The following is a 24,149-nucleotide window of genomic DNA, read 5'->3' as shown; positions in this document are numbered from 1 at the left end:
TAACGTGTCTGTTTTGGATGTATTTTTACTGAAATACAATATGGTTCATTAATATATAGACTGCTAACCCAACAGAAGAAATTTTTGCCAGGCTTTTGAGGGCTTTCCCACCATCCATCTAGTGAGATACAGGACAGTTAAAGATTCTGGTGCTCATGGGATGTTTTCTGAAACCAGAGACCAGACCAAACTAGGACTGATTCACTCTTTCCAAAGCAAAATTCTTGAAACTCTCATGTTCCTGATGCAGGTCGGTTCACATACCAAATGATTGCTGATCCTGGGAAGCTTCACAGCCATTGGGTGGAACTCGTATTTGTTTAATTCGATGTCTGTTGTGGGTCTCATGACAGGTTTTGTTGTTTTTTTTTTTGAAATTACATTATTTTTGAAAAAATTATATCCTTATGGATTTGTAAAAATGTGATTCATTTGAAAATGACCTGATATCATATTCCAACCTGTTGTGATTTTCTGCAGCATGGAAGCTCTAAGCTTTGGATATCCTTGTTCATGGTTCTACTATATGAAATGGTTCTCTGTTACATTTTGGTGGTAATGTAAGGTTTCTGTGCTATGGTGAGTTCAGTGGAGTGTTGTATGTGGAAATAAATCTGTCAGTCCAGTAGTAGCTTAGTGAGTGTTGCTGTAGAATATGTCGTTGATACAATGAAGGGAGATATATCATGCAAAAATTTACATGGCTCCTAATGAACAAAGTGCCTCCTAAAACAGGAAGTTATAAAGTAAAGAATTCGCTTTTAAAAGTAGTAACAAAAACTGTAAGCTGTTTATCTGACAGGCCTAATACCTTAAGGCCTCTGTTTGTTCAGTGGAAATGACCAGAGTTCATTACTTCCAGTCCTCAGAATTCCTTTGAGAAATAAATAACTTCTTCAAAAACAAAGGAGAATAAGACTCTGACGTTTTTTATTCCAACATTCTGCTCTCTTCCATTTTCCTTCTTGAGACTTACTGTGTTTCTTTCCTCCTAGTCCTTCCTTTGTATGTCCTTTTTAATGCAGCCTTTGTCTTTTGTCTTTGAGAATGTCTGTAGTTGCAATCTAATATATTAGTATACCTAAGACTTAACCAGATTCCTGAGTGGGAGTTACAGATCAGAATAAACCCTGGATTTTCAGACTCTGTTTAACAGATGTCCAGTTAATAGATAATTTGTATATGTCTACGGGACATTGAACAGACCTCTCCTTCTTAGGCTTTCTTAACAAATACTAAAAAAAAATTAAAAAAAAAATATTGTGGGGATATTGTACCATTTCATTACCTGGCATTTGACTTAACCTCAACTTTACCTTGTGGAATTGGTCCAAAGTGGAAGACATTCTGCATACAGAGGGCAGTTAGCAGTAAGGCAAATTTCAATAGAAGCAGTTACTTAACACATTTTGTACCAGCAACCAAAGCTTGAAGTCTGAGATAAATTTATCCATACCACTACAAAAGCACTTTGAAGTTGCAAATGATCATAAGATATGTTTTTGTGTTGGTTTTTTTTTTGCACAGTCTATAGGAATCTACAAGTTTTCTTTGTAGTGTTTAATGAAAATGATGTTTGTAATCATAAATTAGTTAACAGCTATCAAAATTGAAAATTAATATTTCAAAGCTGGCCAGAAGGCATTGAATGTATCTTTATAGGCTTGGTTTTTGAAGTTATTCTTAGGAGAGTAGTAATCAAGCATTGGTAAATGCAGCTGGTTTGTTCTGTTGCGAATCTGAACTAAATATAATCATCTTCACAGCAGTGTGTGTGCTTCTCAGCATGGCAATGCTGTGTTTGGAAACAACCCAACAATTGCTTTTAGTTTAGAAGGCAGTATCCAGAGACATTATTTTTGTTTTCATTTCTAAAAGTTGTTCAAAATGTTCACATTCGTTGATGCAGCATTGAGTATTGTTAGTCCTAAATACGTCAGGAACTCCTCTTTATCTCTGCATTTGGACATAAGATTAACTCAGCAGCTGAAATACTTATTTTGAATTTTAGCCAAAAGTTTCAGAAGTAAGTAACACACAGAAAACTATGACTTTTAGACTGAATTTCCTAAAGGCTAAGTTTCTTTTCTGTGACTATCAGAATTTTTATTATTTTTTAATTGTTAGCATTAATTATTGCTGATTGCCAATTAATTCAGTCTTAATAGCCATCCAGAATATGTATTTGCTCACAGATGTTTTCATTTTTATTTCACATTGACCAAAGAAAATATTTCCAGATGTTAAATAAGAAGTTAATTAAGCAATGTCCACTCAAGATTCTTGACCTTGTAAACACATTGTACAGCTATTCTTTTTCTCCTGTAGGAGTCTGAACTACCAAATCTAAACTTCGTGTATATATCTGTGTATATTTAGTGCCAAGGTCAATAGAGCATCCTAAGTGGGATTGGAGGACAAAACCGGAGAACCATGATTTTGATGAGCTAAGTCATATCCTTCAAGAGAGCAAAAAACTTGGAAAAGCCCTTGAGAATCTTTCTCGCAGTAAGTTGATTGATTTTAGTTGTTTAATGTAACCATGCAGCCTGAATTGTAATCTGGAAGTATATATCAAGAAGGTGATCTCCTACCCAATTAAGAGTAAGTTCATTCACATTTGCAGTTGGATTCTGGTTGAGGAGGTTTACAGAATGTCTAAGGCAATTTAGCAGCTTTCCTACTTCCTGAAACTACTTCACCTTTATTTATTTATTTAATTAATTTCTGCCAGCTTAGTGAGCTGAGTTAGCTCATAAAGAGATAAAACACAAGAACACGTCTTAAGGAAATGGTAGGGGCATACAGCAAGTGATACACTACTCCTTCAGAGGTTAACAGTTAGATAGGTTAACTGTTTGTGAAACCTTAATTACACTGGAGATCAGACCTATTATTGAAAAACAGTGTTCATGGTCTTGATCCTGATTAATTCCTTACAATCTTCCAAAGCATTTCAGGTAGTTCAATGCATCTCAAGTAAATACTGAGAGACTTGGTAACCAGTTATTTCATGGAAAAAACAACCTCGAGGATTATCCCTTAAGAGACATAGTGAAACAGAAGCAATGTTTACAAATAGCTTGCTCATAGAAAGTATAGCTCCGAAATATGGTAGTTTGAAGTATGCTGATGGAAGCAAGTGCTACTAACAAATATTGAAGTGTGAAATGTTCTCTGCTAAGTTGCATGAAAAATCTGTATGATGTGATGTGGGGCCCATGATCTGGGAGGCATTTGAATGACAACTATTCAGTTTCTTCTCTTGTTAAATTTTACCCCTGTCACTTCTTGAATCAATGAAGAAATTGCAGATGATGATGTCGGAAACAAAGCTGAATGAAAACTGGAAAATCTGTTTTGTGGACTATTTTGAGATTTGTTTTTTTTTTTTTTTTCCAATCATCAAAAGCTCGGATTCCCTCTCTCCCTAATGTTTTAAGTTGATCATGTGAGCATTTTTCCTATTAGTATTAACTGGAGTAGCATTGTTACAGGACTCTTTTCAGATACATTTCTCATTAAACTAGTCTATCTGACTTTTCTCCTCTAAGGAGCTGAAACTCTTTCTGGCTGGATCTCTGATTTGCAGCCCCACAATTGTCTGACAGTATTACTGTGAAGTGTCTGCCAATTTCAAGCCTTTATCCTTGTAACCAGGACTAATACAGATAACGCAAATTCAGAAACAACTTGTTTTCAGTTTCAGAGAGGGTTGTTTATTTATTGTCAGAGTTGAGAGTTCAGTAATAAAATATAAATCCAATCTCAGTCCTACATCTTTTGTCTTTTATTCCAAGTGTAGCGTAGCTTCCAGTGAACTTCTGCCTTCTGCTAGATATAAGATATCTAATGTATAGTTTGCAGCATTCTGTGCCTCTTTTTCTCAATGAGTTTTCTAACAGGAGTTTTTTAATGCTGCAGTTCTTCAAATTCCTGTGCTTGGACTGGAGGTTGCTATACCTGGTCAGTGCTGATGGAATCAGGTTTTTGTAGTTATTTCACAAATGATACATTCTTCATTAACTCTTGCTAGTACTTGGTGTTTTCTGATGACTTGCCAATGTAATGCAGACTTTTAGTCTTACTGCCCAGAGTGCATTAATTCACTTGCAACCTGGTGTAACGTTCACTTTCATGAATGTGCTTTCTATTTCTTCATCCAGATCATTAATGGAAATATTGTCAGACTTCTTCCTGATTCAGTTTCAGATCTGACAACCAGCCCTTGAAAGCTACTCAGTAAGTGTATTTTTTCCCACCAGCTGTTTATTTACATAGCAGTGATTTCACCTAGAATGTAATTCTGATTTGACTATCATCTAGGATAGCAAAAAACTCTTAAGCTATTATACGTATTTTACTTCTTCCTCTTATTCACTAGGCAAGTTTCCAAATTGAGAAAGCAATTAGAGTGATTTGACATGACTTGTTCTTGACTAATTCGTGTCAACTGGTTCTTATCACCTTTCCTGTCCATTAGAAGTCCATAAACTGTTTATTTAACAATTTTGTCAAATATTTTCGCTGCTGTCAGCTGTAGGCTAGCTAGTTAGTAATTCATCTTGACATCCTTTTTTCTTTTCTAAAGAAAGATGTGGTATTTGCCCTTTCCTGTCCTCCATTCCTGAAAGACAGTTGTTAATGGTTCTGAGATTTCTTTAGCTAGTTTGGTAGATACTCTAGCATGAACATCACAAGATTCTGCCAGCTTAAATATATCTGAATTATCAAAATATCTCTCAGCTTTCCCTCATCTGGCCTGTAATTCACGCATCTTAGAATCACTACCATTAGGAACCTGGTGACTACTAATCTTTTTTTATTGTTAAGGACTGAAGTAGTGGAAGTATTAAATACTGAGATTTCTTTGTATCATCCATTAATTGTTTCTCTTCCCTTTGATGTAGTAGCACATTTCACATTGCACTCCTCTCATATTATATTTGTAGTACCTTTTCTTGTGAATTTATTTTTGTTCTCTGGTAGTTATTCATTTTCACTTTACCCTTTTTGATCGTAACATGTAAACATTTGTGTCAGATAAATTCTAAACTATATGTCCTGTTTCCAATTTTTTGTACTCTTCTATTCCATGCTGCGATTTCTTCCATATTAGGATGATATAAAAATTCAAAATATGTGAAAATTTCAAAAAGAAGAGTTAGAATTTTAAAAATAAGTCTGATCTTACAATTTCCCTAAATGGAATTAAAGTTACATTTAGCAAATATCTTAGAGGTATCAGTGAAGAGACATATCTAGAGCATAAAAAGTTAATGATGTGAAAATCATTCTGTCGTGGGCTCAAATATTCATCCCTTGGTGAATTTTGTAAAAGCTGTGAGAAGTTACTTTCTTCAGAGTTGCTTTGGGCCTACTAGTCAACACTCTTGATTCTATAGGCATGTCCATAAAGTCTGTAAATCTAATGCTATGTTTGATATTAACCTCTTTTTCCAAGCAGTATGTGACAGGAAGTGGAGTGGGTTCAATAAATAACTAGATGAGTGTGCAAATAGATCACAACATACTATGAATGGCTTTTTACAACGTATTTAATTCTTCCATACTTTAACAGGGAAAAGGGAATGTCACATAAGGTTGAACATTTGAAGTTAAATGATTTTCCCATCAAGTTCTGGAATTAAAATTAAGTTTTAAAGAAATGCTTTGAATCTTGTAGTAGATTCTAAGACTCCACAGACTTTGTTGCCTCCTATGCAGCTGACACAGGCTATGAATTAAACTCTAGTTTCTATTGCTTTATTTATTGTTAAATCTTAGCTTTGAGAGAAACCTGTACATTTCACACAAAGTTTACATCTCCCAACCCCAAAAAAATATGTGAGGAATTCTGTGTTCCAATAGATGGAAGAAAAAACAACACAGAAGTGAATTATACCTAATACTAAAGATGTGTTGCGTATTGAGTCTGGAAGATAGTATCGCCATAATTATGGTCAAAGTGCATTGGAACGGGTGACTCAAATACACCGTCTTCCAGTGGTGAACTGTGAGTCAGCACAAGCAGGCAACAGCAACAGCTACTTGTTAAACCCAGGGATGAAATGCAGAGGGTAAATTTATTTTTGTTCTGCAACTGAGGGTATCCCCATGGCAGAGGGACACATGCTCTGCTAACCTTAATCCATGCAAGGATACCTGGCCTGCTGTTTATCCCTGTTTATCAAGGATTTACCACCAAGCTGTGATCTTCGCTGTGTTTTGATCTTCTCTGTAACAAGGCAGGGAGCTTAAGTATGTCTGATAGAGCACTTCCAGGTCCACAGAACTCCTACATTATCTATACAGAGATGTTATACTTGTGAAGCACACAGAGGACGAACAGTGGTAACTATAATATTAATGTGTTTTTCTACAGTACTACTCTACAGACTTAGCATATTGCTAGCTGCAAGGTCATTTGTACATATCTTCCTTGCCAGACTTCTCATCACCTCTCCCTTCTTCCTTGCCAATCTTCTACTTTCAACTTATTCCTCCCAACATCAACCCATATGGAAAACTTGGGTTTTGTTTGCTTCTCCAATGACCTGTGTGTTACTGAGGTGCATTTTGAACTATCAAGTTAATTATTTAAAAGAGACTTGGTTAATGAAACAGCATACAGGTATATACTGCATTTCCCTTATGCATATTTCATTTTCTTTAATTGAGAGGTCACTCTTTATTTCCATTATCCTTCTTCCTCTGCAGATCATAAATAAGAGGTCTTATGCTGTTTCATATGTATACTATTTTCATTTCTGGCCTGTTTTCTTTTTTAATTAGAGTTAAAATCTCCTACATACCTGAGGCTCTTGCTCATAAATAGACCTGTTATAAATCCCTGATCTTCCAAGGTTAGAAAGATACATAAATAAAGATGTAAAACAGTGAATTATGAGTGTTATCAGTGGGAGAAAGTAAAGATTAAATCAGTAAGAACTTGCTTCAAAGTGGATATGATGTCTGACTGCTTTGTGAACACTTTTACATCTTAAATATGAAATGAGGAGTACAGTACATAATGAAAATGTGTACATATTGGACATTTCAGTTTATACTTATTAAGCATCAAATATTGTTATTATATTCTACTTTGAGACAGGTATGTTTTCACAGTTACAGCTAGATATGTATCAGAGTTAACTAACGTTTTATTGATGTATGAATCCTTGCTGAATACATATGTGTACTAGAAATTAGAGGGGGATAGACAAATCTATCTTGCTTTGAATTTGACAGGCATTTTAAGATCAGAAAAAGGGTAGTAAGTTAATGATAACCAAAGCTATTTTGGAAACCCATCTGATTCTGTTTGAGGGAACCCCAGAAATAATGATGTTGAGCTATAAGCAACAGAAGAAAAGTATTCTTTATGTCTTAATTTAGAGGGGGAGTAATCAGTTAATAAACAATCAGTACATTAGAAAGCCAAATACAGACCAGGAGGAAATATTGTTGTAAGGGCACCATAAAGAATCATAGAATTGCAGACTGGAAGAGATTGGAAGAGACTTGTGGATATCACTGATCCAGCCCCCTGCTCAAGCAAGCACACTTAGCACCAGTTTACCAGGAACACGTCCAGAGGCATTTTGAATATCTCCAGTAATGAAACAGCTCAGAGAGTACCTTCAGCTGATAGTTCTCATAATATCAGAATTAGTTGCTGTTTATGTATGTAATAGCCTTAGAAGGAGAAACGTGATCCTATGGAGAAGATAAGCAACAAGAGTTGAAGTCATAACAATAAGGGTACAACTAGCTCAAAAAATGATCAGAATATTGTTAACAAACTACTAAATATATTCTCTTTTTATGGATGAAGCTGTGAGTATGTGGGATGTGAGATGATGGATATACACTGTGAACTACTTCAGTGTATTTAGTAGTCTCTGAAACACATTAAGATGAATTTTCATTAGTTAGCTTCTATGCTGTAGGAAGTTAATTGATTTACAGATTGGTTATGGAAAATTTACTTGAATGGAATGCTGCTAACATCTATCAAAGAGCTCTAAATTTTCTCATTGAAACTGGATATTTCTGATACTGATTGAACTATGAATGCAACTGGCATGATACAGAACTAGACTTTTATCAATCATCTCATTATTATTAGTCAGACATGCTAAATACACTTCAGACTGTTAAAATGACTTGTATGATCAGTCTATGTAGTCCTAAATGTGTTCTTTTAGTTGAACCACAAAACTAGTCATCAGCATTCTGTAGAGGCTTTTTCCTTCTGTTCAGGCTGAACTTTAAAATGGTGTTATTTTTGTGTGAGATCAATGTTTGTGATTTATTGTGAGATCGACATTTTTAGATATGCTCAATCAAACCTTTAAGGAAGATAATTTTATCTCAGTACTGCAGCTGTTATCCAGTACTACTTTTGCTTATAAAATCCATTTGCTTTTAGTCTGATTTATGAGTAATAATACTAAATAATGATACCTTCTGAGATTGAAACAGGAAAAATGTGAACATAATTATTGCAGTTCAATTATAAAGTAGGGCTTATATGGCAGGGAGATCATAGTGATTTCAGTTATAATTGTATTTTTTTCCTACAGATGTTAAATTTTAAATTACTGTTATTAAGGTATGTGCCATTCTGATTCAACATTCTTGAAGTTTCAGAACTAGAGTCGCTTGTTGAGTTAGTGTTTTTTTTCTGGAACACTATTTGACTTGCTAAAAATTTTACTAATGCTATTGGAGAAATGGGCCTTGTGTGACTTCAAGCTCATATGTGATACTTTCTTAGCCTTAGAAAAAGGCTGTTGGCACTCACAGATTAGTAGGAAGGTGGACTACAACTGGGGTAGAATGAATCATAGAATGGCTTGGGTTGGAAGGGACCCTGAAGATCAGTTAGTTCCAACAACTCTGCCATGGGCGGGGCTGTCACCCACCAGATCAGGCTGCCCAGCTCTTCATCCAACCTGGTCTTAAATGACTCCAGGAATGGGGCATCCACAACTTTTCCGGGCAGCCTGCTCCAGTGCATCACCACTCTTTGAGTAAAAAAAAGTCCTCCTAATATCTGATCTCAGTCTACTTACTTTTAGTTTAAAGCATTTTCCTCTTGTCATATTGCTATCCTTAGCTAGTGACATTTATGGGCTGCCCACCTTAACTAATCTACTACACCTCAGTGTACCTGTCTTTAAAACTGAGAGTTGTGGAAAATTGTTCAGTGCTGATTATACTTTCCTGAGATGAGCTTGACCTTGAAAAGGGCCTGGGACTCAGAATTTGGTGCTTTATTTGCATTTTGTTTCTCTTTCATTTCATTCTCTAATTCATTGCTCGCCTAATCCTGAAACCATTGAAGCTACGCAAAAATTTGTGTATAGAATTACTGTGAGTCAAAAGCACAAATTCTTTTTCTGTGAATTTAATTATTATTTTTTTTTCTCAAGTCACTTCTGGGAGAAGAGTTTAAATGGTTGTTTCTTAGATGTAGTTAGTGACTGTACTGATGTTAAGTGTGCTGCTTTGCTGGCATCTGGTGCCCTTAGATTATACTGTTTTACTTGAATGGATAGATGTTGGGAGGAACATTACCCTAACTCAAGATGGATTCCCCTACAGAAACTTTTAAGTGGTTTGATTCCCCTGTACCTGTTTTTGAGATCAGGGGATACATTTTGTTAGCTCAACCAGAGCAGCCATTTTATACTGTTTATAATCCAAGGTTGGTGTGAAATAGGCAGTCTCCACTGACCTCAGGTTTACTACATGATGCATGTATGATATGGTATTTCTGTTTTCATACTCAAAGCAGCAATATTAATAACAGTAGAATGATAATGCTGTTTCTTTTCTGGTGTTTGTTACAGAACCTGTGATACCCTAGGAGTTTGATAGTCCAGCCATCCACTAGTTCCCTGGTCTTGACCAATCCGAAGAATGAATTTTGTCAAGTTTGTCAGGGTTACTGTGGGGAGATTTTAGTTCTAAACACTGTTAACTGTAAACCCAGAGTGCTTTGATTGAAACTTGTTATTGGGATCTCTGTGGCCATCTTCTGGATGTTTAGGAAAATGCATAACCTATTCTCAACTCTATTGGGCTGAATGATGATAGTATTGCATATATATAATTAACAGCTTTTTTTAGCTTTTTTTTCTTTTTTTTCCCTTTTGACTAGGAACACAGTAGACTGGAAAAATGCATGTTGAGCATTTGGAAAAACAGAAATCTTTTTTTAAAAGTCAACTTTTTATTTTGTGTTATTTCTGACTTCGATTACTCTAAGGAACACAAAAGGAAAAATGTTAGAGGTCTCTGAAGTTTCACAACTTATTTTTTCTCTTTGGAATACCTGTTCTGTAATTCAGTTATGTACAGAATGTGAAGTTACTGAAAGTTTTTAAGCTAGTGTAAAAATCCTCAGGAATAATGCTGTGATCGGGTAATTTATGAATTGCCATATCAACAAGACCTGAACTCATGCAATATGTACTGTTTTGAAAATGAATTTTATGTTGTTGAATTAGAAACGTCGAAGTTTTAAAATTGCTTTCTACAGAAGAATAGTACTACACAGTGGAGAAGTGTTATGTACTGCATCAATTGTATTTGTTGCAAGATAGCAGCAGCAAATGAAACTGTTCTGCTAAGAACTGCATATGAAAGAGAGGCATTTTTAAAATTTAATGATTTTTAGCAATGTTTTTTATTTTGAAAAATGTTAATTTCTTGTTAAATGAGAAGTTAGCAGAACGTCACAAGTGGAAGGTCTTCACTGTGGGAGATATTTACAGTCTGAAAAGCAAGGTTTTATTATGTTACAGCATGGTGTTTGTAAGTTTTGGGAGGCAGCTTTTTCATCGAAGAAGGAACTGAAATGCTTAGATGGTCATTTGCATTTCTCATTTCTTACTGTTATGTTATTGCAAAATTATTATGGGATGGATAACAGGTGACATAAATCTAAGACGACTGTATAAAGAACAAGGACAGATTTTGTATATATATAGTTAAAAAATCACTGCTTTTTTTTTTTTAAGACTTGATAAGCTGTTTAATATTTTAGGTATGTAAAAGTCATAAGATGTAAGGCTAGTAAAGTATGATATGCTTTTCGGAGAATCTACTTAATGCAGGTGTGATAATACTAATTAAAGTAAGTATAAAGTTGCATTATTATGTTGCATTGTCTTGTATATGTATTTCACGGAATTGTAGGGGTTGGAAGGAACCTCTAGAAATCACATAGTTTAACCCCCCTGCCAAAGTAGGCTTCTTAGACCGTGTTGCTCAGGTAGGATTTAATCCTAGCATTCCAGAACTTCCTTGCAATTAGAAGGTTCTTTGTTCTTCTGATTTTCTTCAAAAACAGCTATTGGCAGAATGAGTGTTTCAGCTGTGGCTGGCTGTGCCAGCAAAAACGGCCCCACTCTAGATTTGCTGCAGATCAGAGATGGCAGTAGTTGTGGCTGTGGACTGTTTCTGAAAGACTGTGAAAGCGTGTTCAGACCAATTACTTTGTTGTTCCAGCACCCTGATGGCACTGAGAGTCATTACATTCAGAAGTAGAAACAAGTGCCCCGAATCTGTCTGTGTAATTCACTGGACAGCTGAGTGGGCTGTGTACTTGTGATGCCTGATCAAAATTCAACAACTTTAATTAATTGCCAGAGGGAGGATTTTTAAAGACATAAAATTGGTAGTTAGAGAGCTAGATAAATTCCCACTGTAAACCCTGCCTGTGAACCTTAGCTGATGGTGGCAAGCAAAAGCTCTCATCCCTTCAGTCAGAACACTGTTCTTTTCCTGCCTTTCTGCCTGCCTGCCATTTCTGCCTTCCTGCCTGCCTGCCTTCCCTCCATCCTTCCCTCCCTCCCTCCTTCCTTCCTTCCTTCCTTTTTTCCAAAAAGATTACTGTGTGGCTGTCAGCTGTATTATGATGTAACACTATATCAAATTTTGTCAGCGAGAAACAGCTGTTATGAGAAAAAGAGTTAAGTATAGTTTATTTCTGAAGGATTTCCATATGACATCAGAAAGCTTTCTCCAACAAAGGGAGGAGAACTTTATCGACATTCCCCTTGTTGTCCCCTGATCAATGGCTTGAGGCAGAAAAATGATGAAGCAACCATAAAACTTCTTTTCTCTACTTTTCAGTATCCTGTACATGTAGCACCTGACTTTAAATGCTTTAAACTCAGGGAAGTCAGAAGCAGTTGTCCCTGTTAATTTATATTCTAGGAGTACAAAAGCTATTGGATTCAAGCTTGAACAAACTGGGTATGCTAGTTTTTCTGGTGTTAGAGCTTTGATGATTAGTATTATGTTGTCATGAGAAAAAGACAACATTTTGAATAAGGATCTAAAATGCTTGGTATGAAGTTATTAGTGTAGACATTTTTGCTAAACCTGAAGGACTCTGATCTTTACAATATTTTCCTATTTAGAATGTAAAAAAAGCAATTTTCTTTTTTTTTTCTGCTGTATGAAAAATGCATAGAAACATTAGAAATAAGTATAACAAGGTACAGAGAGCATAGCCAGTAATTTGCTGTCAGATATACTAAATCAACTAAAAAGAGTTATTTGTAAAATAAGATATTAGCAGTTATAGGAATCAAAGATAGCAACTTTTTTTATTTTATTGTTGCAGTAGAGTATGCAGTGAGGTTAATTCTGTTTCATCAAGTTACTTTCTTTTCTACAGTCATCCCCGTTTTTACTTGAAGAACCACTTCTTGAAAACTAGAGTCCATATTTTTGACCTATACCCAAAAAATCACCTTAGCCTTAGGGTTTTTGATCTAGTGCGCACAGGGTGCCAGTGTCTCCTCTCATTTTTAGCAATGTGTTTTTGTTTGTCAACTGATAAAGAGAATTGATAGTAGTGGGCAAACTCCAAACTTAGCGCAGTAGTGTTTTGGGATGAAGTGAGTGCTTTTTTATGGCTTAATTTATCCTATTCTCTGCTGATGGAGTTCTATTATCATTAGTGAATGCATGTTTGTTAATTTTAGAGTAATAGAATTGTTTGAGTTGGAAGGGCCCTTTATAGGCCATCTGGTCCAACTCTCCTGCAATGAACGAGGACACCTATAGCTATATCATGTTGCTCAGCTCCCTGTCCAGCCTGACCTTAAGTGTCTCCAAAGATGGGGCATCTACCACCTCTCTTGGCAACTTGTTCCAGTGTCTCATCACCCTTATTGTAAAACAAACAAACAAACAAAAAAACCCACAAAAAAACAAAAAAACCCTTCTTCCTTATATCCAGTCTAATTTTTCCCTTCTTCAGTTTGAAAGCATTTTTGCTTGTCCTATCACAGCAGAACCTGCTAAAGAGACTTCCTTTTCATAGCCCCCAGTTAGATACTGACAGACTGTTCTCAGTTCTCACTGGAGCTTTCTCTTGTACAGGCTGAAAAGCCCCAGCTCTTTCAGTCTGTCCTTGAATGGGAGATGTTCCATCATGGATCATTTTTGTGGCCCTCCTCTGGATGTATTCTATCAAGTCCATATTTCTCCTGTACTAAGGACTCCAGATGAGGGCTCACCATCACAGAGGGGCAGGATTACACCTTCCTTGACATGTTGACCATGCTTGATGCAGCCCAGGATGCCATTGGCTTTCTGGGCTCCAAGGACATATTGCTTGCTCACGTCTAGCTTGCAAATACCCCCAGATACTGTGCATGGCTGTGCTCAATCCTTACATCCTTCATCTTGTACTGACAGTAAAGGTAACTATGACCATGGTAGAAGACCTTGCACGTGGATTTGTTGAACCTCACAAGGTTCACCTGGATCCACTTCTCAAGCTTGTCTAGATCTCTGTATGACATCACGTCCCTCAGGCATGTTGAAAGCACTGCAGACCTTGGTGTCATCTGCAAACTTGCCGAGGATGCACTAAATCCCACTGTCAGTTCTTTGATGATGATGTTAAAAAGCACTTGTTCTAGTACTGACTTGTTTGGGACACCACTTGTCACCGATCTACATCCAGATATTTATCCATTGACCATCTCTGTGAGTATGATGTCACAATTATTGGACAGTCTGCCCATCAAATCTGTATCTTTCCAATTTGGAAGGATGTTATGTGGGACCATGTCAAAGGCCTTACTGAAGTCACCAATCCCTCAGGAGTGGGAATTCCCCCATTGCATGGTCACTACAACCCAGGCAGCCTGTAGTAGACCCCAACCACAAGGCTCCCATTGGTGTCTCAGTCTCTAACTCTATCAAAGGCTTTAGATTTACTTGTGGCCATTCTTCAGGGACAGACATTCTTCATGCTTTATTCCTCCCTTGATGTAGAGGGCAGTGATTTGCCTGTTCCTTCTAAACAGCTTGTAGCAATCAATAGTGGCAACCCATCAGGGGAATCATCCAACCAGGTTTTGATGACTTTTCCTGTTTGTTTCCCAAGCTGCGTGCATTTGTGCAGAGGCACTTCAGCTGGACAACTGGTCTTGATACCTTCTTGGTGAATAACTCCTTAATTCCTGTCTCTGTGTTGTCTTCATCATCATAAGGTGCAACAGATTGAGGGCCCTCGCTAGCCCCCCAAGTTTAGCTGTGCTGCCCCACACCTTGTCATGGACAGGCTTGCTATCACCCTCTTCCCCCTTCAAACCTAGTTTTAGGTCTTGTCAGTGAGCCCACAAAGCTCCTTGGCTTAGGTGGCTTTCCTCATGACCTGGGAGGAATCATCAAACCTGGCTCCAGGTAAACCATGTCTCGCTCCAGTTACTGGAGTAAGACTAAGGCAGCAAATGAGGCCAAATGCTGTCTAGCTGGTGTATTACAAATTCTAAGCAGAGATGTACTGTGGGGAATTTAGTGATAGTAAAGAGAGAAATCTTAACTAATTGTTTATAAAGTGAGGATAGTCACCACTAGGGATCCAGCAACATCTTGGTTCACACTGGGCTGCAAGTTAGTTAGTGACGCCTCATTTACCTGCATGATTACAATTCAGTGGAGAGGGTACCTGTTTTACCTTGGAACTCTGTGTTTTTATCTTCTTCATGCTGACATTTTGGTTGTCTGGGGCAGAGGTTGGTTTTCAGTGGCTCTTCTGTTTGATTCATCAGGGGCAATGACAGTGCTTGATTTAGTTGTCAGGGACAACATCATATGTGCCCCTCCAATTGGGTAATTGGCAGTTGATGATGCAGTTGTTTCATAGCAGGCTGTTAAATATGCACATTGACTGTATGATGGCTCTCTTCTCTTCGATGAATCCTATAAGTCAGATTTGATGCCCAAAAGGAGCAGCAGACAAAAACAGTTTCTCCTGATTGCCTACCTGCATATGTTTCATTTGCTACTGTGATCATAGTAACCATTCATCACAAAATCTTGCAAGCAGGTTATACCTCAGACAGGTGTCACTGAACAAGTTTTGAGCCCCAAATTGTTCCACTTTCTCACAACTACCCTGTGGTTGTTAACACCAGAATTCCTGTGATGTTACCAACCTGTAAGTCACTTATTTCTCAGAAGGATTTTCCTGATCCTCTCAGTATCCTCTTCTGCCACGGAAGGGATAGAGGAAAACACTTTCTTCACTGTTGCACCACTCATTAACATTTCAGTCCCATGAAGTCCCTTTTGATAGCCCACAGTCTTTCAACAACTTCATCACTGCCAGCTTGAACTATCAGGCTGTTGTTAATGGGCCTTAAGCCATAACATACGGATCTTCATGAATGACAGTATGGTAAATCCCACCTGAAAAAGGATCCCTTTACCAAGATTACCACAACAGTCTCTTGATGGATATTTTTCAAAGAATCTGCTTTCTTTTCTCTCGATTGCACATAAGAGATTGATGAGAAGATTTTCTGGCTTAGTTCTGTGATTGCAAAGATAAGTATTCTTATCTTTAAAAATTTTGTTTTGGTAAGATGTCTTCAGATTGGCAGGAAGGAATCATGAGGTATTCTGGTAAGTTGAATTACTGAGCTTACTCTTCTAAATTCAGAGTAAATTTTGGGAAAATGATGGGGCTTTGCAAAAAAAGCATTGCAAAAAGAGTACTCCTTCAAACTCTTGATTTTATTTTCAGTTTTATGTGTCTGAATGTAACAATCGGATGAATTTTTTTGTGTCTTTTTGGGTAGAGCACATTGTTATACACACGTTTTTTTCCATTTGCCATTTTGTACTTTTAGTACTGATCTTTGATTACCAGTATAGGCAGTTGAATAGTTGAAAGCATTTGGCATTTTTTGGAATGGATTCCTGCAAATGACAGAGTTAACTTTTGTAGTTTCCTTTGACATACTTGAAAGTAAATATCCTTGATCAATGAGCCAACACAGTGAAAAATAGCTCTTATTTATTCGTACTTTAAATTCTAACAGCCATTCTATGTTCTGCAATGATCTGCTTATTTTCTGACTTCTGTGTTTGCTCCCAGGTTTCAACATAGAATTCTGCTTTTCACTGAGCACCCTCTGTGAAAGCACATGGAAAGGGGACCAACCTCTAATCCAAGGAAATAAACCTGTATCAGAACAAAATTAACTTACTTAAAATTATATAAACTTGCTGAGGAAAGATTATTTGTCTATTTTTGGAAATCAGCGTTTCAGGGCTGACATAGAGAACTTTAAATTGCATTTTTTATGACTTCCATTTATCTGCTCTCTAGTAAGTGCCCATGCAACTTTCGGGATTGAAGAAATGAGATTTCATAACACATTAAAGTACTCTTGCACATTGGTGCAACCTGCTGATTATATTATATGGACCTTAGTGTAGTATCTGGCCTGAATAAAAGTCTTAAGCTATTAAAACAACTGTGAGGAGTGGAAGTGTTAGACAAACGGATCTTGTTCAATATAATCTACATAATTGCTGTTGAATGACTGAAAATATGCTCCTTGCATGTTTCTTATAGATCAATCAGATCTTAAAATCCTAATTGCAGTTCTCTAAATGCTTTATTTAGAAGTATGAATATACATGAGGAAGTAATGTAAATTAAGAAATAGCCACATAGAGTTAATGATTAAATGTATGTTATTAAAAAATTAAAAATAAAAAAAGAGTTAATGTAGTTAAGGTATACCAAATAGTGATAAATGAAATTTATGGAAAAAGGCTTTTACTGCTGCAGTTTTTAGTGTGATTTTAGAAAGGACTGGTCAAGAGGAGATTTGCATGAGAATGTGCCTGTTCATAATTATTAAGCTGACATTTTAATTTCAGAAAACAAGTAGAAGTACACTTAATCTCATAGTCGGTTTACTAGCACATCTTCTGTATCGATCCATAATGCTTTTGAAACTCATTTTGATAATACCGCACCTGCTGAAAGTTGAATAGTATATTTGTTTCTGGACAGTTTCAGTAGTGGAACAAAATGTGATACACTGTATGGTGCAGATGCGTTCAGAGAACAGTACAGAAACTTTTCAGTGTAAGCCTTACTTATATTTTCCATAGTAAATACATTTCTAGACAGGATGTATGAAGGTTTTCTTTTTTAAAAATCTTTTTTTTTTTTTCCCAGGCATTGCTATTTCTGATGAACTTGATAAGGTAAGATTTACTGTTTGCCTAATGAACAGTACAAACAGGCAGATGATTGTGGTAAATGTAGGTGATATGAGCTACGTCTTCCTGTCAACTTTAGATGAAGCTGAGGTATAAAAAAAATATATAAGTACTGTTCTTTATACATTGAGAGCTTCATCCAGGTTGGGCTGTCAGTTCTACCACTGAGATTTAAGGCACTCTTAATGAGGCTGTGAGGCTTTTGATCTTGATCTCTTTCCTTAATGTAGTCTGTTGGGTTACTTTAATGGTGTACTTTTAGAAACATTTCGTTTTGAATATCTTTTATTCATGAAGTCATATCATTGGGCAGCTTTCATACTATTGGATGTTATAATTGGAGGAAATATTTAGAAACATTTTTTTATTCTGATCAGGGATGCACAAGCCATAAAGATCAATCTTTACTTCCTTACAGAATGCACCATACAATGCTCTCTCCTGTATTACTGTTTTGATATATTACATCATTAACATGAATTTTTATTTTAGCTGTAATGAACTCTGTGCTGAAACAGTGATCCTGCTAATTTATAAATGTTCAGAAGGAAACAGAGCACCTTTCCCTTTCCTATTCTCCCCCATGAACAGCAGTGCAATTACAGTACTGAGACTAATGAGTTGCATTCTTGGGGTCAAAAATTTTGCTATAATGGAGTTAAGATCTAAGGGTATATAAGACATAGGACTGACTTGATACAGCAATCTTTAAAATGTGTTACTTTCTCTTGGTAAGATGAGGGCACAGTCCCTGTTTTACAAAAGTGTATATGAAATACGTAGGCACGTGGAGCTGCCAGTTCAAAACCATGGCTTTTATTTATCATTTAGGCCTTGGTCTTGCTGGAGTGAAGAACTAACATTCATTTGGGTTTGTTAAAAATAAAACAAAAGCAAAAAAACCCACCCATAAACTATGAATAGCTGTTTTGGGCTAGGGGAAGGTCATTTTGAGCTAGAGCCTATGATCACATACTTTTCTCTATATGTAAGACAAATTTCTGTATGAAAATATATTTTTTTCCAAGACAATAGATTGTTGTTTAAAAAAACATCAATGTTCTGCAATGTAATAGTTTAGTGAAAATTGAGGTGGAGAGCATTAATAGTGAATTTCCTCATGTTGCAGTCTGAGTGAACAGTTAATTTTCCTTTCATTTCCAAATACTTTGTTTATGACTTGAAATAGGAAATGCTTTTGTATAAAAATAGAACTAGATGTTGCACTAAATACAGCTAAAAGCATACACTGCCTGATCCTTTACTCTAATTTGACACTATTACATCTAACCATCCAAGTCTTGTGAGGACAGGCAAAATGAATGCTCTTGAAATTAAAAATTATTTGAAGAATTAAAAAAATGAATATTTTTATTGTATATTTAAAAGTGTAAACATATTTAAAATATTTAAACTCTTAAAATACTTCCTTTGTTCAGCCATGTTCAAAGGAAATAAAAATCTATAGTGTTTGGCTCTGTGAGCTTGTGTGGACATTAGTACTCTTTCTTGTTTTGCCCTTTGAAGATTTTCAATGGATATAAAACAACCTGTATGAAGAAGTTAAGCGTGGTAAGGACCACTCTATGAAGTGGAACACTCTAAATCCATGTTGTAGAGGGAGAGAGGAGTTTAACAGCAGAGCAGCTACATGCATAAAACTAAGTTCACTGTATCTCCCTTCCCAGGAGTACATGCTGATTCTGCAGCTTCCTTATCTAGCTTGCAGAAGTACTGATTTTTTTTTTCAAACTACACTCAGATCTGAGTTTTGAATCAGGTGCATTTGTTAGGTCCCACACTTCACAATGGAGTCCTTTATAGAATTGACATTACTTACATGTCATGAGAGGTATTAAATTAAACATCATTATAAATTATTGTATATGCTTTTCCTTGCTTTTTTCTTTTCCTGACAATTGGAAGCAACCATGGCAATTAGGACAGAGGCCATTATTCTCCTCTTTAATTTGTGGTTTATGTTATGGATCTGGAGAAACTAGACAAAGTGAATGTGTATTTATTTGTCTTTCCCTTTGAGTATTTTTTTTTTAATAATTTTATTTTGGCTGTGATAACCTTTAATGACCTTTGTCAGGTGAGTAGTCAAACAGTATCACTGGCTGATGTAATTCTTCCTGTAAGCAATCCAGTTAACTTCTTAGTTGCTTAGTTATTCAAGCATTTGTATTTGAAAAAACAGTTTGCTCTGAATTGCAAGCCCAGTTCTGGAAAGGTGTTTCTGTTAAATGGACTCTTGTCATACTCCTACTGTAATTACCTTTGTTCAGTACTCAGTTTTACTCCAAGAGCGAGGAACAAAAAGCAGACAGACAGGGCAAGTCTTTCAATCAGAATGAAAGCTTTCAGTTTGACAGTCTTAATACAATTTCAGAATTTCATAGGCATAATTGCACAAAAAAAATCTCCATGACTACTACAGTTGATCCAGATTTATTGTATTGCTATTATTGTACCCGTGCAACCTCTTTTAGGGTACCTACTTTAGCAGGGGGTTGGAATTGATGATCTATTGAGGTCCCTTCCAACCCCCATGATTCTGTATAGATTCCCTCCTTTTTCATTTCATTTACTTCAGTTTTGCAGACTTTGATGTTTCATTTCTTCTGATGATTCAGCCCACTTCTCTATCTAAGCTGTGGAAGTGCTATAAAATCAGCAACTGACATTGTAGGTACAGTGTCTAAGGAAAGAAAATGAGTAGAGATGCCTTGTGACTCACAGACTTTAAGGCTAATGTGCAGTGTTAATATGATTCAGATTCATGAAACGACTCACCTTCTTTACTGCTGAACAGAAACTGTGCATGAAAGTGTGCATTTTCTAAAGCTCTTCATAAAAGTAGCCTGAATGCTACAGTACAGAAGTGTGTTTCAAATGGGCTTGTACCCCTTGCAGCAATGTTTCTGAACCAGACCAAGCCTCAAACAAGGACTCACACACTTTACCTCTTGCCAGTTGGAGACTGTCTGAAATAACATTACAAAGCAATTGAAGAGGGTGTAAGAAAAGGTTTATTCATCTTCTGCCTTTTGGTTCTTTAAACGCTTTACAATGTTTTCCAAGGGTTATTTATTTACTTAATAACTTAAGACCAAATATATATTTATAAATATATATAGAAATATAGTTTAAATATATTTTATAAATATTTTACAATAGAAGGTAAGATTTTTCACATAATCGTAGCTATCCATGGACTGTTACTTTACTTGAACTTCATGTTGTGTAGCTCTCACAGATGATGTGAGGCCTGCTGTAAAATCATGGGATTTGTCTGGAATTTAAAACAATTTTGTTTAGTCAACTTAAATGTTAAAAATAGGAAGTTGCCTATGTGTCAGAGATACAGAATCAGACAGGAATAAACACTAAACATGATGTATTAGACAAATCATACTGGATTTTGACTCTCGAGATCATTCAATTTTTTTTTTCTGTGCAGGTCTAGGGTGCACTTTCTTCTTATATGGAGTATTAATGCAATGAACATAGGTTATAATTAATAAAATTGAGAAAATAACTAGGTCATTAAAACAAATTTGTGTTCACCTAGAAGTCTTTGCAACTGTGGAGGTTTCCTCAAAATCTATTTGTCAATCAAGAATACAGTTTTTTAAGTTACACTTACTTAAATGGATACGCAAATGTTGCTGAGCTCCCTGATAGGGGCTACATATTGCAACCACATCTCAATTCAATCTCAGGATGAGATTTAGCAGTCTTCTAGCCTTCCTTTCTTTCTCCTCATTAATACATAAAGGAGGTATGAATCTGCCAGGTGGGTAGATGCTGATAGGATTGATAGGTAGCTGATACTGGACTGCACCATAAAACAGCTCTCTGGGTTAATTTGTTGTAGATTTACATACCTACCTGTGCTTCTGTGCACACTGATACTACTATCAATCTCTTCATTTATTAATGGAGGACTATAAATTGAAAATCAGTTAGGATTCTAAGGTTTATAATTAAAAAGTGTATATATAAAAAAACTTGACTGAGAACAGAATACTTCAACTAAATTTATTGAAGCTTTTGAAATAATGTGCCAAGGAAATGCCTCAGTGTTCTCAGGAGAGCTGTCTCTGATCCTCATTTACTGTTTGCTTGTGTAGCTGAAAGAAGGAAAATAAATTAGGTCACTGAAACTGTGGTGCACTAATTAACAAGATTCAAAAATGGAAGCAAGGTAATAAAGTGAGGTGAAGCATGACTATGTAACGTAAATTACATTTCTGTTAAGCAGAGTATGAAAGTACTACTTTAGTCCCTGAAACGTCTAGAGCAGAAATCAGCATAACAAGGACAGACATGGCATTCGCTTTTTTACTTATTCATGTAGTGCAGGGTCTGGAAAAACTTCAGTACTGGAAAAAAAGACAAATTTTTAGGTGCTCTTCCTATTTCAAGTAGGTAACAGGAAGCTTTTAGCAAGATTGACACTGCTGTTTTTTCCAAGTTTAAATGGCAGCATCAACCTTTTAAAATTCAATATGAGAAATAAGGTAGGGAGAAGGGGAAGCGAGAAAATGACTAAAGTAGCAGAAAGGCATTTCAGAAGGGGCCAAATAGTTATTATTTAAATAAACTAACGTTTATTGTACCTAATGTAAATGTAAACTAATGTTTATTGTATTGCCCCTTGTATTGTGAGCTGTGGAATAATCTGTTTTCCTAGTTTATAGACTTTTATGATAGCCACATGTGGTAGCGAACACCTGTCAAGTGACTGGAGTCTTCATTACACGACTGTGGCACCATAATAGACAGATACATGAAATGTGTATTTGTAAGTATATAAAAGAAAAACACCAGTGTTTAGATATTCCAAAGCTTTTATAGTCATGGTGTTCTCCTCAGATTTCTGTCTTCCATGCTGGCTGCATTTAATTGTCAGTGGCCATACAAAAAGGCTGAAAATAGACATTGTGTGAAAAGTGAATTTAATCATCTGGACACCTGTGTATATAGACTAGAGTGGGATAATGCACTCATGGGCACGTTGCAGGAAAAAAAAACCAACCAGTGTGGATGAGTCTAATCCAGGGCCTATTTAGTATTTGGCTCAGTCAGATGGAAGCTGTTGGAATTTGGCTGAGCTTTGTTTCAGTAAATCTCTACTTCATACTGGGCTTTCAGCATATCTGTATCAATTAGAAAGGGACTTTAGTTTGATTACACTGCAGTACATCACCTTCTCTCTACAACCTTTCTCATGACACTGAGAAAAGAGTCCATCACCAGTTTACAACAAATTTTTTCTACAGTTTCTAGGTGCATTTTGTTTCCTTAACATGAATCCCTAATCTATTGATGCAAATCACCACTATTGTATTGAATATTTTAGTTTCATTTTGCTTGCTTCTTGTAATTCTCTTCAGCCACTTCAGTAAGTGGTTAAAAATATGAGTGCCAGATTCAGAAATGCATTTTACTGAAATGTTAATACCATTTTCAGAATTGAAGGATACATTATGTAAATCCCAGCAGGGTTATTTTTAAAATGCCAAATGCAGATGTATTTATTAGTTTTGCATTAATTCATAATGCAAATAGGAGAGATGCTATTAATCTACAGCAGTCTTTTGGTGGTGGTGATGTTCATTATGCGAGTGACCTCGTCTGCTGCTTAGACTAACTGACACTGTATGGGTTTCATGAGTTGTGCATTTATTTAACAAAATTATTTGCCATGAATAATGACACATTCCAGATTTCTACAGTTGATATTGAGAAGCAAGGAGAGATCTGAGACTCCAGGGTGGGCAAATCTCTCTTGGAATTTTATTAATGGAAAATGTCTTTTCCTTAGTCTGTGGTTCTTTCTAGGTGTCAGTTAGACCTCTGACATTTTAACATATTGTGTAATTTTTCTTTACTTTTTTAATTAATAATTTTATAGTCTGTCTTATTTTTGGATTTACCCATGCAGTTGAGAACAATTAGTGCTGTGGTGGTTTTTTCTTTTGTTTTTTTTTGTGTTTATTTCTCTTTAGGAAGCAACAGGTTTTAATGCCCCCCTTCTCAGACCCCGTGTGATTGGAGAATGGATTGGTCGTGAAGAGAATGATGCCGATCCCCTGGCTGCTGAGATGTTGCAGCCTCCAATTCCAAGAAGTAAAAATGAGCAGTGGGACAGTGAGGATAGCAGCAGTCCTGGTGGAAGGTATGGTTTTCATTTTGCCTAGAAAATGGATGATTTGTTAAGGAGAACTGTGTTTGTAGTGCCTCATTTCTGTGGGTGGAACAAAAGACTTTTAAATTCCCATCCGGTGGTGTTACAACATGCACAATATATGGTAGACGCTGCTGTGACTAGCTTCCTCTAGTGCTTCTGCACATGCTTGAACTTGTGCTCATTAGCAATCCCATGTTTTGATTCTCATGCATAAAGCTAAGTGTGTATGTGTGTGTTAAAAGCTTGTGCACTGCCTCCATTAATTACCTAAATCCTTACTGTTCTCCATCAGCTCTATAACTTTTGTCTTTGGTTATAACTAGTACACTGACTTCAGTAGACATTTTCTTACTGCTCTTTAAAGGATGCAGAAACTCTCTGA

General features: G+C 36.2%; 1 protein-coding gene across 2 annotated transcripts in view; it reads left to right on the top strand.

The window, feature by feature from the left end:
* CUNH8orf34 (chromosome unknown C8orf34 homolog) overlaps nucleotides 1–24,149 on the top strand; it is a 157,385-nt gene that overhangs the window by 38,204 nt on the left and 95,032 nt on the right. For both annotated transcript variants that reach the window (XM_065753167.1, XM_065753166.1), the window contains exons 4-6: nucleotides 2,380–2,508; nucleotides 17,522–17,550; nucleotides 23,586–23,755. In XM_065753167.1, the coding sequence (XP_065609239.1) occupies nucleotides 2,380–2,508; nucleotides 17,522–17,550; nucleotides 23,586–23,755 (328 nt within the window). The remainder of the gene's footprint in view (nucleotides 1–2,379; nucleotides 2,509–17,521; nucleotides 17,551–23,585; nucleotides 23,756–24,149) is intronic.

The sequence above is a fragment of the Cyrtonyx montezumae genome, unplaced genomic scaffold, assembly GCF_038088225.1.
Source record: "Cyrtonyx montezumae isolate F1298 unplaced genomic scaffold, pur_monq_1.0 scaffold_8, whole genome shotgun sequence".
NCBI lineage: Eukaryota > Metazoa > Chordata > Aves > Galliformes > Odontophoridae > Cyrtonyx > Cyrtonyx montezumae.
This window is presented reverse-complemented; position numbering and strand designations above follow the sequence as displayed.